This window comes from Lactuca virosa, chromosome 8 (genome assembly GCF_052849685.1).
Source record: "Lactuca virosa cultivar CGN04683 chromosome 8, Lactuca_virosa_CGN04683_v6, whole genome shotgun sequence".
Taxonomy (NCBI): Eukaryota; Viridiplantae; Streptophyta; class Magnoliopsida; order Asterales; family Asteraceae; genus Lactuca; species Lactuca virosa.
Genome location: NC_136433.1, coordinates 93,944,825 through 93,959,274, shown reverse-complemented (window position 1 = coordinate 93,959,274; position 14,450 = coordinate 93,944,825). Strand labels below are relative to the sequence as shown.

General features: G+C 33.6%; 2 protein-coding genes across 2 annotated transcripts; both read left to right on the top strand.

Moving 5' to 3' along the window:
* The first annotated feature begins 5,342 nt into the window (after window positions 1-5,342).
* LOC145130646 (uncharacterized) lies at window positions 5,343-6,511 on the top strand. Its single transcript, XM_079065417.1, has 4 exons — window positions 5,343-5,485; window positions 5,607-5,791; window positions 5,876-6,174; window positions 6,335-6,511. Exons 1-4 carry the CDS (start codon window positions 5,343-5,345, stop codon window positions 6,509-6,511), a joined length of 804 nt encoding a protein of 267 aa, XP_078921543.1.
* A 3,062-nt stretch (window positions 6,512-9,573) lies between these two features.
* Window positions 9,574-14,019, top strand: LOC145129765 (hyperosmolality-gated Ca2+ permeable channel 1.7-like). The gene is made up of 12 exons (XM_079064567.1): window positions 9,574-9,771; window positions 10,396-10,735; window positions 10,816-10,977; window positions 11,098-11,233; window positions 11,320-11,421; window positions 11,702-11,818; window positions 11,896-11,976; window positions 12,065-12,405; window positions 12,495-12,740; window positions 12,820-13,144; window positions 13,237-13,470; window positions 13,649-14,019. The coding sequence occupies exons 2-12, from the start codon at window positions 10,422-10,424 to the stop codon at window positions 13,886-13,888; spliced, it is 2,298 nt and encodes a 765-aa protein (XP_078920693.1). The 5' UTR covers window positions 9,574-9,771; window positions 10,396-10,421; the 3' UTR covers window positions 13,889-14,019.
* The last annotated feature ends 431 nt before the right edge of the window (window positions 14,020-14,450 follow it).

Sequence of the window (14,450 nt, the reverse complement as noted above, 5' to 3'; positions counted from 1 at the left end):
ATGTAGTGTGCCACATCACCCCTTTTGCAGCAGCACCCTACCGACTTCTAAACCCCGTAACTTTCGCATACGAGCTCCGTTTTCGACGTTAGTTATATCCACGCGTAGGTAAAAGCAAGATATACAACTTTTATTTTGACCTTGTCGGCTAATTCTTGACCGATCTTAAATTTAACTGTAGGAGGAGATTAGATTGTTAAATGACCGCGGAAAATTCGTAACTCCTTCATACGGACTCCGTTTTCGTCTGTCTTTTTACTGTTGAGTTCCTATTAATGAGATATTCAAATCTCATTTAGGTTGCGTAGGCCAAAAACCTCTCGAACTAAAACTCGAGTTTCGGGCCATGCACTGCTATGCCAAATCTTAGAAAATTCATAACTTCCTCATACGAAGTCAGATTTGGGCGTTCTTTTTTTGTATGTTCTCGGTTTAACGTATACTAAAACTTTTGTATGTGTTGTGGACCAATTATTTATTTGGTATTATTTGATGTTGTTAGCGCGGGGATTTTCCGGACCGACAGTCCGAGCTTTTATCTGAGATATTCAGCAGCTTGAGGTGAGTTTTCTCACTGTATTCATGGGTCGAAGGCACCAATGTCGGCCCATTACTTGATATGTGGAATGTTAGTTGTCTCTGTGATGCTTGCATGAAAGACCAGGATCTGGCCCCTAACAATTATAGGAAAGATGAGGATCTGGCCTCTGACAGTTGTATGGAAGACCAGGATCTGGCCCCTGACAGTTGTATGAAAGACCAGGATCTGACCCCTGATACTTGTATGTAAGACCGAGATTTGGCCCTCAACATTACAAGGAAAGACCATGGGGGTGGCCCATGACACTTGTATGTTTTGGTATGTGGTATTTGAGGAACTCACTAAGATTTGTGCTTACGGTTTATTGTTTATGGTTTCAGGTACTTCCGCTACGAAAAGGGAAGGGCCTGGCGTGACTACACTACATCCACCCATGTTTCCGCAATGTGATGATTTTGGGGATTGTACTCTGATGAATGTTTTATTATAAACTAATTTTTGAATGTTTGAATAAAAGATAATTGGTGTTTTGGTTGAATTAAAAATGAAATTTTTACCTCATAATTTTTGGGTCGTTACACTACGCTTGGATATAGAGAACGTTGAAAACGAAGCTTGTATGACTGTGAAATTCCCAAATTCACGGTCATTTTAAAAATTTTATTTATGCTTATTTAAAAATCAGAGTATTCATTTTAAAGAATAATACTACGGAATTTGTTCCCAGAAAACATGATAAATATATTATCAAAGCATTTTTGAAGTAATGTATTTTGTTTATATTAAAACTTTGGGATGTCATCCTCAATACAGAAACATAGGCATAAGCAGACCTTACATTCATTTACACTAGTGCTTTACATTTCCTTTAATCTCTCAGTGTAATGTAGCTTCGTATCGACACCTGTGATACAAATAAACTGAGTGGGTCACGTTGGGAAACCTGGTGAGTACATAGGGTTTTCAACCCACAATAATAAAGTTATTATGTTTCATCATCAAAAAATTAACCCAATTACCCATCCCCATTATCTTCTTTATTTCTTAAGGATATACCCTAAGAATCATATATCATTCACTCATTCATTCCTAAGGATTGTCCTAAGGAATAGACATGAAGTCCATCGCTGCCAGAGTTTATATAGCAGGCACTAAGTCCATAGCTGCCGAGGTTATTTATTAGACACTAAGTCCATAGCTTCTAGGGTTTATCTATTTTATTGATAGTATTATTTTAGGGAGTCCACCCACAATACATGTCAGTGGGTTTTTAGAGTACATCTGATGAACATATCGTTCACAACACCTACAGGTTGCGAGCCTGCTAGTGTTCCACTGGACTGTCTAGAATAGTCTGTGGTTGTCATCTATACTCTGCTAGATGACTGGGCCATTGCTTGGGTCATCGCTTGAGTCATCGCTTGGGTCATCGCTTGAGTCATCGCTTGGGTCATCGCTTGAGTCATCGCTTGGGTCATCGCTTCTCATTATCTTTCACCTCTCATCATCTATATCATCTTTCATCTCTCATCATTCCTCTCATCTTTCATCTCTTATCTCATCTCATCTTTCATCTCTCATCTCATTTTTCATCAACCCATCTTTACCCATCATAATTATAGGTATAAAATATGTATACAGTTTAATTCGAATAAAACATGTATATTTTGTTCATCTAGAATATATATCAAGAACACAGATAATATGCACACATAGCATGTAATTTATATTAAATACTTCATATCTATGTGTAAGATGAAAGTAACTATGCACTCACTTCTTAAAGTGATGACTCGAAATTCGGGCAACGCTTCGCTTCTAACAATTTTATTTCCTTCGACGAAACCTACTATCATTACCGCTTGATTTTAGTCTAATATTTATTGCGGCTATTTATGAGCGATATTGTTTTATAGGTGTTAAACAATACTTTTCAACCACTATGTACAGACATGGGCCATACATGAAACACCGGAGGGCAGGACCCTTTTGGCATTATAGCACTTCTGAAATCCAACAACCCTATGCGACCTTTCAAACCAGATTCTCCGTAACGCGAGTAGTTAAAAGATATTATAATAACACTTTATATTATATTTTATAATACATATATTGTTTATAGGTTCATAATAACGATATTGAACTTAAACATAAGCTATACTTAAAGTAGGGTAAGCATAACTCACTTACTAGGAGGTTTGGCTAGGAACCGGGCTCTGCGGGGGCGGAACTTCCGAGCCAAAAGCTCTTCTTCTCAGAGCCTTCTGGCGCTCCGGGACTCGCCTCTAGCACTCGGGAAGTGCTAAGGGTTGGGAGGGGTTTAGAGAGAAGCTTGAGAGAGAAAGAATGGGAAAGGTGTGAGTTTTTGAGGTAATTTGTGCCTCTATTTATAGGTTGGGCGTTCGTGGCCAGGTGTCATCATCTGGTGCCAAGCCGTGGTGAGGAAGCAGTGGCTTAGATCACACCACGTGTCGCTCGCTGGTTACTCCAAAAACTAATTATCTTCTAAAATTCGTAACTTTTTCATCAGACGTCCGTTTTCGACTGTCTTTATATTGTTGAGCTCCTATTAATGAGATCTTAAATTTTCATTTAGGTTGTGTCGGCTAAAAATCGATCGATCTAAAATTTGATTTCTAGGTTGTGCACTACTATGCGAAATCTTAGAAAAATCATAAATTCCTCATACGAAGTAAGATTTGGATGTTCTTTTTATGTATGTTCTCGGTTTAACATATATTACGATTTTTGTTTAGATCGCTAAGGCTAAAAAGTAATTTAGACGTTCTTTTTATGTATGTTCTCGGTTTAACATATATTACGACTTTTGTTTAGATCGCTAAGGCTAAAAAGTAATTTATCAAAAATTCACTTTTTACGTTACGCGGTGTCGTGTCGGTTTAGTCGTAAAACTTCGATGAGTCATAAATTCTTCGTTATAACTCGGATTTCAACGTTCTTTATATGTACGGAACCCCTGTGATATATAATATAACTTGGTTAAGATTATTTATTCTAAATAATCTTCTATCAAAATGTCATTTTTAACGCTCATTGTATCTAAATTGGCTAGCTCGAATCTGCGGGTGTTACAATGGCTGATATATGAATTTTTAACGCTCATTGTCCCTAGTAAGCTAGTAGTTAAAAGATATTATAATAACACTTTATATTATATTTTATAATACATATATTGTTTATAGGTTCATAATAACGATATTGAACTTAAACATAAGCTATACTTAAAGTAGGGTAAGCATAACTCACTTACTAGGAGGTTTGGCTAGGAACCGGGCTCTGCGGGGGCGGAACTTCCGAGCCAAAAGCTCTTCTTCTCAGAGCCTTCTGGCGCTCCGGGACTCGCCTCTAGCACTCGGGAAGTGCTAAGGGTTGGGAGGGGTTTAGAGAGAAGTTTGAGAGAGAAAGAATGGGAAAGGTGTGAGTTTTTGAGGTAATTTGTGCCTCTATTTATAGGTTGGGCGTTCGTGGCCAGGTGTCATCATCTGGTGCCAAGCCGTGGTGAGGAAGCAGTGGCTCAGATCACACCACGTGTCGCTCGCTGGTTACTCCAAAAACTAATTATCTTCTAAAATTCGTAACTTTTTCATCCGACGTCCGTTTTCGACTGTCTTTATATTGTTGAGCTCCTATTAATGAGATCTTAAATTTTCATTTAGGTTGTGTCGGCTAAAAATCGATCGATCTAAAATTCGATTTCTAGGTTGTGCACTACTATGCGAAATCTTAGAAAAATCATAAATTCCTCATACGAAGTAAGATTTGGACGTTCTTTTTATGTATGTTCTCGGTTTAACATATATTACGACTTTTGTTTAGATCGCTAAGGCTAAAAAGTAATTTATCAAAAATTCACTTTTTACGTTACGCGGTGTCGTGTCAGTTTAGTCGTAAAACTTCGATGAGTCATAACTTCTTCGTTATAACTCGGATTTCAACGTTCTTTATATGTACGGAACCCCTGTAACATATAATATAACTTGGTTAAGATTATTTATTCTAAATAATCTTCTATTAAAATGTCATTTTTAACGCTCATTGTCTCTAAATTGGCTAGCTCGAATATACGGGTGTTACAATGGCTGATATATGAATTTTTGAAGTTGCTACCCCATATACCCGCTTTGCCACGTTGTACCACACAAAGTATGACACGTGTCAGCATCTGAGAAGGCCGACCAGGCCAGGGAGCGGCGCGGTCCTGATATGGGCGTGACACACCTCCCATAAATCCCTCCTATAACTGCGTTGCAGCTCCCTTTCAGTTCTCCCACACCTCCCATTGCTTTCTCTTTCAACTTCCTTCGATTCTAACACCATTTTCCTTTAGTTTTAAGCAGTGTTGTAAAACTCCTTGAGTAACCATTTATAATTATTTATAGACATCGTGTTTTGTTATCCATGTTTAGAAGGTTCACCGGTGGTCAAGAACTAACACGAGCCGGAGCAACACGATTTGCTACTTCTTTTCTTACATTGAAAAGATTTTAAGAGTTAAAACATCCTATTCGACAATTGTTTGCTTCTAATGAATGAGCCGAATCCACCTTTGCTTCTAAAGATGAAGGGAAGTTAGTTGAAGGAATTATTTTGGTTGATGTCAACTTTTAGAAGGCTATAAAATATTGTTTGAGTTGTGTAGTTCCTATTTTTAAGGTATTGAGAATTATGGATGGTGATGTGAAACCGACAACGGGATATATATATATATATATATATATATATATATATATATATATATATATATATATATATATATATATATATATATATATATGAAGCTATGGATCGGGCAAAAGAACAACTAAAAGTGAACTTCCACAGCGTCGAGTCAAGATATAAACCTATTTGGGACAAATTTGTTCTTTGGTGGAATATGCAACTTCACAGGCCACTTCATGCCGCAAGATATTTTCTTAATCCTAGGTGTGTATATATATATATATATATATATATATATATATATATATATATATATATATATATTATTTCACTAACATTTATTATATACGACTAAACACATACTTTCTGTTATTTTATAAACTAGTCTTCATTTCGAGGAGAACTTTAATGCTGATAAAGAAGTCAAATGCGGAGTGTATGATGTCATTGAAATGATGTATGGTAGGCCAACAATAGTGACAATTCATGAACAACTTGTAAAGTTCAATGAGAGCATCGGGATGTTTGGGATATCCGTAGCCGTGCTAATGAGGAAGAAAATGCAACCTGGTAACTTTTAGGAAAAATATAACCTAGTAAAATATATAATAGTTACATTATTGCTTATTACTCATTTGTTCTATTAAGTTGTAGCTAAATGGTGGTCAAGTTATGGAGACGAGTGCCCAAAACTTCAACATCTTGCTATTCGTGTCTTGAGCCTCACATGTAGTGCCACCAGATGTGAGAGAAACTGGAGCACTTTTGACCATATATACTCCAAGAAGAGGAACCGTTTGGAGCAACAAAGGTTGAATGCATTGGTGTTTGTGAAATATAATATCAACCTTGATACACGACTTCAAAAGAGAAAAGAAAGAGGGGAGACCTATGATCCAATATGTTTGTCGGACATGGAGTCAGATGATGAATGGATTACTGAAAAGGAGGATGTATGTCTCCTGAAGATATCTCATGGATGGATGTTCATGAATGTTTTAAAGAGGATGAAGGAACTAGTACTAATAAAAGGAAGATAGATAAATTATACAAAGGGATGATTATATATTATAATATTAATAACTAATAAGTATCAAGTTTAATAAATACAAGCTTTATTTATTTGTAGGACCAAAGAACCTAAACAAAGTGCCTAATGTTAAAGACAAAGCTAAAAGCCAACTTGTTGACTTAGATGATGAGGATGAGGAGGAGGGAGATGACATTGGTTTCCATGAGACAAGGGTGGTCGAAGATGAAGATGATGACCACTTTATCCCTGAAGTTTAGTTTTATGATTCAAACACACTAAGTCTTTTTGTCGTTTGCTTTGTTACTAAATCACTAGTTATTTTTTGATACTTTATGACGTGTATTCGGTTTATATTTTGTTTAAATATTCGGTTTATATTTTGTTTACACATGATGTTATATATAATTTTTAGTGTCATGACTCTTACGAGTCAAGTCACGAGTTAACAACTATGCATATTAGTATTTTAATTATCAATCTAGATTAAACATTAATTGATGTCATATCTTATCAAAAAACATAGTATTTTAAATAAAATTTAGAGTCGGACATCTATTTCATTTTTAAATATTAGTTTTCAATTTCTTATTTGTAATTTGTTTATGGAAGTTTATTGATTTCTATAACAAAACCCACACTTTAACATCGATATGGGCCATGTGAAAGTGGTATAAAATAGTTAGTTATGTATCTCAACGGTTCGACCATGTTTACTCTATATTATTTTTTAATTAGTATATTGTAGCAATGATTTGTGTTATTTTTATCCTTTTATTTGTTGCTTTGACACCCAAACAATCACATGGTGCATCCTTCATGTGTGAAGTGACCAATATAGCTATCTTTATGTAATTTTGTATCATTTAGAACCTTCTTAGTTTTATTTTAATAAAAATCTTGCTTTTTCTAGAAAAGGAAACAAGATAAATACCTTTCTCTATGATCTTTATACATAAGGATTGTGTACTAAGGGAGAACATGTCTCATGATTCCGTTCAAAAGTGATATGGTCATCCATGTGAAAAGTGATATGGTCATCAATGTAGTTTTTGTTATTTTGAAGTGATATATATTATCTTCTATCATGCATTTATGATTTTACACCTCATATCTCAAACGATATCAAAACAAGACTCTAGAAAAACAATATATTGAATTCATGTATTTTCTTCGGAACAATAATCACCACCGAATTGTAATTGGTTGAATACTTGATATTGTAGTGTCATGCAACAATATCAACAATCAAATTGTCTTTTTAATGTTTTATGTTTTGACATCTTAAGTTTTTCTTTTAAGTATAACAATTTGTACATTAATAAAATTATAACACCTTACAATTATAAAATACACAAGTGAATAATACAAATTGATTCATAACTTATTGTTCCCTAGCACATTCTAATCCTAAATATGCATTGTTCCCATCAATTTTTTGGTTATATGGGACAATCATAACTAACTGATAAGTTTGCTTATTTTTTGATTTTTTTAAGTTATTATTTTGTCAAAAATTAAAAACTAGTTTTTTAAAAAGTTACCTAGACTATTTTTTTCATTAACTTTTTAATTTTTTTTTTATCAAATGTGTCCTTAATTAACCATAACAAAACATATTTTTCTAAAAATGCAAAACATAACCATCTTTTGCCGGCTAGTTTTTCAATTAGCATGAGAAACATAACTTTATTTGATAATTTTTTTTTAATAACAAATCTAAAATAATTATTTATTACTCATAAATCCACATATGTCTCCAACAACATTTGAACCTTCAATTTGGAGGAAAAACATCATCTGATACCGCTGGGTTAGATGTCATTTGGTACCTTAGCTGATAAAGTTATTTTGACTAACTTTTAAATATGGTCCTTATTTTAACAAAAAGGAACTTTGTAAAGTTTTATTAATCCAAATCTTTGTTTTTTTCTTGCCGGCAGTGATATCCAGTTTTCTTGTTATTGTCGCACCTTCCATAATTTGTCATATAGTCGTGTTTGGTATGATATTTGACACTTTTAGTTATTATAAGATTCATAACTTTGTAGGTTTATTAGATTTTTATATTATTAAAAAACTTATAAATACACAATGCGTCCCCTAAAGATTGCCGTTGTTGTTGGCAATTGCCAACTATAAAGTTGACATCCTCAAAGAAAGCTACTACCATTTCCCGCATAATGCGACACATGGGGGAATAGTACAAAGACCAACTAAAATACACTTTTCTTGAATGCTTAAATAAAACAAAATTAATTACTAATAATCACATTTCTAATATATAGTAAAAGTTTTGCGTTCATGTAACAGATAGATAAGCTATGCCGTTAACATTAAACAGTCTATTTATATTTAGATTTTGTTGTAACATAACTTTTTAAAGTTGTACCAAACATGAAGATACTATATTTTGACATAAAAGAAACAAGATTTTAATATAAACTAAATACTTGAGGTTAAACATGGAAGTTAAAGATATGAGTTTTAAAACTAATCATCTATTGTACATTGAAATTTTTAACAATTGGGTTTTTAATATTTTGATAAATAATTTTTTTTTTGAATATATGATTAGGGATATCAAAGTTTTAAATAGGAAAAAAAATACGATCTTAATAGTAATTAATTAGATATAAATTGTAAAATATTTAAACCAATCATCTAATTTTTTCGATAAGTTCATAGACACATCCAAACTATTTTTTTTATGATTTATTTTTTTAGAAATAGTTCTTAATTATGATTGTATTCTATCACACAACCAACTCTAGTAATTCACATCCAAACATTTTTTAACTAAAGTTGGGTTTTATATTAAAAAAAAAATATTACGTAAAGTTCTAAAATAATGTGCGTCACGTGCATATTCTTGGAGAATTAAAATTAAACATTTATTTTGTAATTTCAATTAAAAAAATGAAAGCGAATTATATTTACCAAGGAATAATTGGAGTATGTTCATCTGTTCAATAAATCAAAATAAAATAATTTTGTACGTGACTCAAAATTCAACGAAGAAAACGTGGATTAAGTTTAAAAATGCATTGGTTCGTGATGTTTTGAACTTAAAAATGTAGTTTATATTTATATTATAAAGCTTAAAACTAACTATAATTTTTTTAATCCAAACATGATACTTTAAAAATTATAACAAACATGTTGACCAAAGAAATACATGTAAAACAATTATAAGAACTTAAATATAAATTTAAAATTAACAGATGAATAAAAAAACAATGTCAAACCGACTATTATAGTATTGGTTAAAATAATTGTTAATAAATAAATGGGACATAGGGAATTTCAAAAATCTCTGTATTTCTATATTCTACGCAACGGTTTAAGCTAACATCGACTTCGTGGCACACTCGTTGTGTTCCACGCTTGTTGCCGGTTGCTGCCGCCCTTCCTCCTCCGTGCTCCGTCTTTCACCCCAACCCGAAACAAATCAACTCCAAGAAACTCTGTTTATTATTATTATTATTACATACATTCTATTTTATTTCCGATAAAAAAGGTAAAGTGAACTCTGAACTCTTGATCTTTCGTCTTTCAAGATTCTGATTATTCGGAAACCCAAAAATCTTGCTTTTGATACTAATAAACCCTGGATCAATTTTGAGTTATCAGCATGTAGCGCATGTGTTTTTAGCGATTACTTGGAGCATTATTCTCTTTGTTTTTTGGTAATCAGATTGATTTTAAACTTTGATTTGAGGAATTTCTTGTGATTTGATTGATGCGTATATGGTAGAATGTTTTGGGATCATGCAGTCGATTTCCTTTTTCTATGTGTATCGATATGTACAATGCAATTGATACTTGAATATGTCCTGGAAAGAAATTATTTTGGGATTCTTGGTTTGGTTTTAGAAACAAGAACCTGACCTTTGGTTAATGTTTACAATCCAATTTGTGGGCTTGATTTAATATACTAAGATTAAGATTAAACCCAACGAAATATCGTTGAGGAAACCAATAAACATTGGATTTTTTGTGCTTTCTTCTTGTGTTCGATACATGGGTATGTTATAATCTTTTAAAATTATGCTATTGGTTCTATATTTTCTATATACCCTGATCTGTTTCTTTGATTTTCCAATCGAATTTTGTCTTACGAATGCTATTTGTTCAAATGTAGGTAGCATTTGATCTTCAAGAAAGAAAATGGCAACTGTATCAGATATTACAGTGTCTGCTGCCATTAACAGTCTATCTGCCCTACTATTTCTTGTGGCATTTGCAATCTTACGCCTTCAACCAGTGAATGATCGAGTTTACTTCCCAAAATGGTATCTCAAAGGCATAAGAGAAAATCCAAGTACTTCAGGACCTCTTGTAAAGAAATTTGTGAATCTTGATTTTAGAATGTATTTAAGGTTCTTAAATTGGGTGCCTGCTGCATTAAGAATGCCAGAACCTGAGCTTATTGATCATGCTGGCCTTGATTCTGCTGTCTACATTCGAATCTATCTTCTAGGGTTAGTAATTTTCTTGACCTGTTTGACCCAAACTTCATTGTTTTTCTTTTTCACTTATTAGTATCAATAATTCTATGCAGCTTGAAGATATTTGTTCCTATTGCTATACTTGCTTTTGGTGTTCTGTTACCTGTCAATTATACAGCTGGAAATTTCAAGGATATAACCACTAATATGAAAGATATAACTTTTGGTGAGATAGACAAGTTTTCAATATCCAATGTCCCTCCTGCATCAAAAAGGTATGAATATTTTTCGGTTTATAGGTTAAGGGTTTAAGGTTGAAATCCATTATCCAACTATTTGTTGTGTACACAGCCTGTGAGTTTAATAACTTGAAGGATTGTTGACATGTTTATCAGGTTAATTGTGCATATAGCAATGGCGTATGTCTTCACGTTTTGGACATGTTATATTCTTTATAAAGAATATAAAATTGTAACTGACATGAGGTTGCATTTTCTTGCTTCTGAAAACCGTCGTCCAGATCAATATACTGTAAGTTTTTGAGTTGTGATATATGTTTTCTTGAAAAAATAGCGTTTTATTTTTTTTTTCTTTTATAATTTTTGTTTTATGTGTAGGTTCTTGTGAGAAATGTCCCCCCGGATCCAGATGAAACTGTTAGTGAACATGTTGAACATTTCTTCATTGTTAATCATCCCGATCAATATCTTGTACATAAGGTTCGCTTCTTTCTTGAAGAACATTTAAAAGGGTAAACTGCAATAAATAGCAATCTATGGACTTTTACTCAGTTTTCAAGAGATTAGAGTTTGAGTATTAGCAAGTTGCAGAATAGCAACATGATTTTAAAGTATGTTGTTATTTCTTGCATTATGCATTTTTAGTATTAAGATCAACTCCTATGGATAAGCGTAAGGATCTGTAACTTGCCCAATTCTGAAAGTTTTCTCTTGAATTAGTATGTAGATTCAATGTAAATATCTATTTCTTGGATCGTAGGTGGTGTACAATGCAAATAAGCTTGCAAAAATGGTGGATAAGAGTAAGGATTTGCATAATCGGCTTACTTACTACTCAAATAAGTACGAAAGAAGTAATAAAAGGCCTACCACTAAGGTTTGTGACTACAAATTGTTCGTCTTTAATTTGCTTTTATAAGTTTGAATATAATTCCATTTTCGTTATCTGTATAGACAGGGTTTTGGGGACTTTGGGGAAAGACTATTGATGCGATTGATTACTATACAGAAGAAATCGAGAAGCTATCCAAAGAAGTACGTGATCACGAATTGGAATTTACTCTTTCTTGACCTGAATTTGCTTTGACCTGAATTTGTTATATCGGATGATTTGATAAACTAGGAATTAGCAGAACGAGAAAGGGTGATTGGTGACCCGAAAGCTGTAGTTCCAGCTGCGTTTGTTTCGTTCAAATCGCGATGGGGTGCAGCCGTTTGTGCTCAAACACAACAAACGAGGAATCCTACTCATTGGCTCACGGATTGGGCTCCGGAGCCACGCGATGTGTACTGGGACAATCTTGCGATACCATTTGTCGAACTCAATGTTCGAAGATTAATCATGGCTGTTGCTCTTTTTGGTCTTACTTTCTGTTTCATGATTCCTATCGCCATTGTTCAAACTTTAGCCAACATCGAATCAATCGAGAAAGTTTTACCCTTTCTGAAACCCATTATCCAGAAGTAAGCGAGAGCTTTCTAAGATTAAAATCGTTTTTTCATCAAAATCGATTCTTGATTTGAGTTTATTTTATTTTTTCTATCTGTCACAGAGATTCGGTTAAGTCTGTGATTCAAGGGTTTCTTCCCGGGATCGTGTTGAAGATTTTTCTCATCGTTCTTCCCATGATTCTAATGGAAATGTCTAAAATAGAAGGCCTCACAGCAGTCTCAGCTTTGGAAGCAAGATCAGCAGGAAAATTTCATCTCTTTTTGCTTGTCAACGTGTTTCTCGGAAGCATCATAACTGGAACCGCGCTTCAGCAACTCAAAGAGTTCTTGGATCAATCGCCATCCCAGTAATCTTTCATTCTTCACAAAATTTCACCTCTCTAAACATAATCAACATGATTTTGACATTTCTAATACTCAATTTAGGATTCCAGAAACTGTTGGTGTGTCGATTCCAATGAAAGCAACATTCTTTATCACTTACATCATGGTCGATGGTTGGGCTGGAATAGCTGCTGAGATTTTGAGACTTGTTCCATTGGTTATCTATCATTTAAAGAACGTGTTCTTGGTGAAAACCGAAAAGGACAGAGAGGAAGCCATGGATCCTGGTTCATTGCTTTGGCCTGTAACTGAGCCTCGATTACAGTTGTACTTCTTGCTTGGACTCGTGTACTCAACCATCACCCCTATACTCCTTCCATTCATCATCGTCTTCTTCGCATTTGCTTATATGGTTTTTCGTCATCAGGTAACTTGATTTTGCTTAGATCTGAAACACAATATAAAGTTTGAATTTGTAAGTAATGTCTGAATTGTGGAATTTTTGTCCTGTGGTGTTAGATTATCAATGTGTATCACCAGAAGTATGAGAGTGCAGCATCGTTTTGGCCAGATGTTCATAGGCGTATTATTATTGGTTTGATGATTTCACAGTTGTTGTTGATGGGATTGTTGAGCACAAAAGAGGCTGCAAATTCGACACCTTTTCTTCTTGTACTTCCGGTTTTAACCTTCTGGTTTCATAGGTTTTGTAAAAACCGATTTGAATCTGCATTCAGAAAATTCCCATTACAGGTTAGAAATCTTCTTTTTGACTTAATAGACTTAATTGTTAGGGCAACACTTAATCAGGTAAACTATATATGAGTCTTTCTTTTTTACTTAATGTAGAAAGAATGACTTAATACAATTGATAGACATGTGGAAAGACAAAAGTGCCCTTTATGTTTTACAACAAATAACTTGATTACAGGATGCAATGATCAAGGATACACTAGAAAAGGCAACTGAACCACACCTGGATCTGAAAGGGTACCTGAAGGATGCTTATATACATCCAGTTTTCAAAAGTGCAGATATTGATATAGCAATGGAACTTGATGATGAAGATGATTTTCAAGTTGTTGCTACAAAACGGACTTCAAGAAGAGGGAGTCAAACTGCAACTCGAGAAGGTAGTCCTGAGGACAGATCCGGTATTTTGTCTGTTTAAAGGTTGTCATTTGTCAATGACTATGAAAGAAAAGATGTGGTTTTTTTTTTGTATATACTCAGAAAAAGAAATTGTACGATTACCCACCATTGGCACTTCATTATTATTCATCTCATTCTTTGTATAAGAAAGCTAGTATCTCTCTTTTTTTTTTTCTTTGATTTAATGAAGACATAAGTTAATATGATAAAGGTTATAAGTCCTTAGGTTTCAAGGATAATGATGGGATAGTGAAACCTGGTAAACCATGGTCAAGTAATTTAGTGTTGGTTGTAGTGCATGTAAGAGGGTAATATGGTAATTTAGTGGTATGGTTGAAGCGTAAAAGACCAATAGGGTAATATGGTTTTGAGAACGAGTTTCATTGTATTTTTACTTTTTTGATATGAACAAATTTTTATCCTTCACAAAAGGGAGTAGTGACTTAATTATGCAACAAAGTTATATTTTTACTGAAAATCTTATAAAGCAAATTAAAGCATAACTACTTAAATTAATAAAAGCAAAAAACTTTTAATTTCATTGCATAAATAAATTGATAGCGATGTGTTGTAACTTTTGA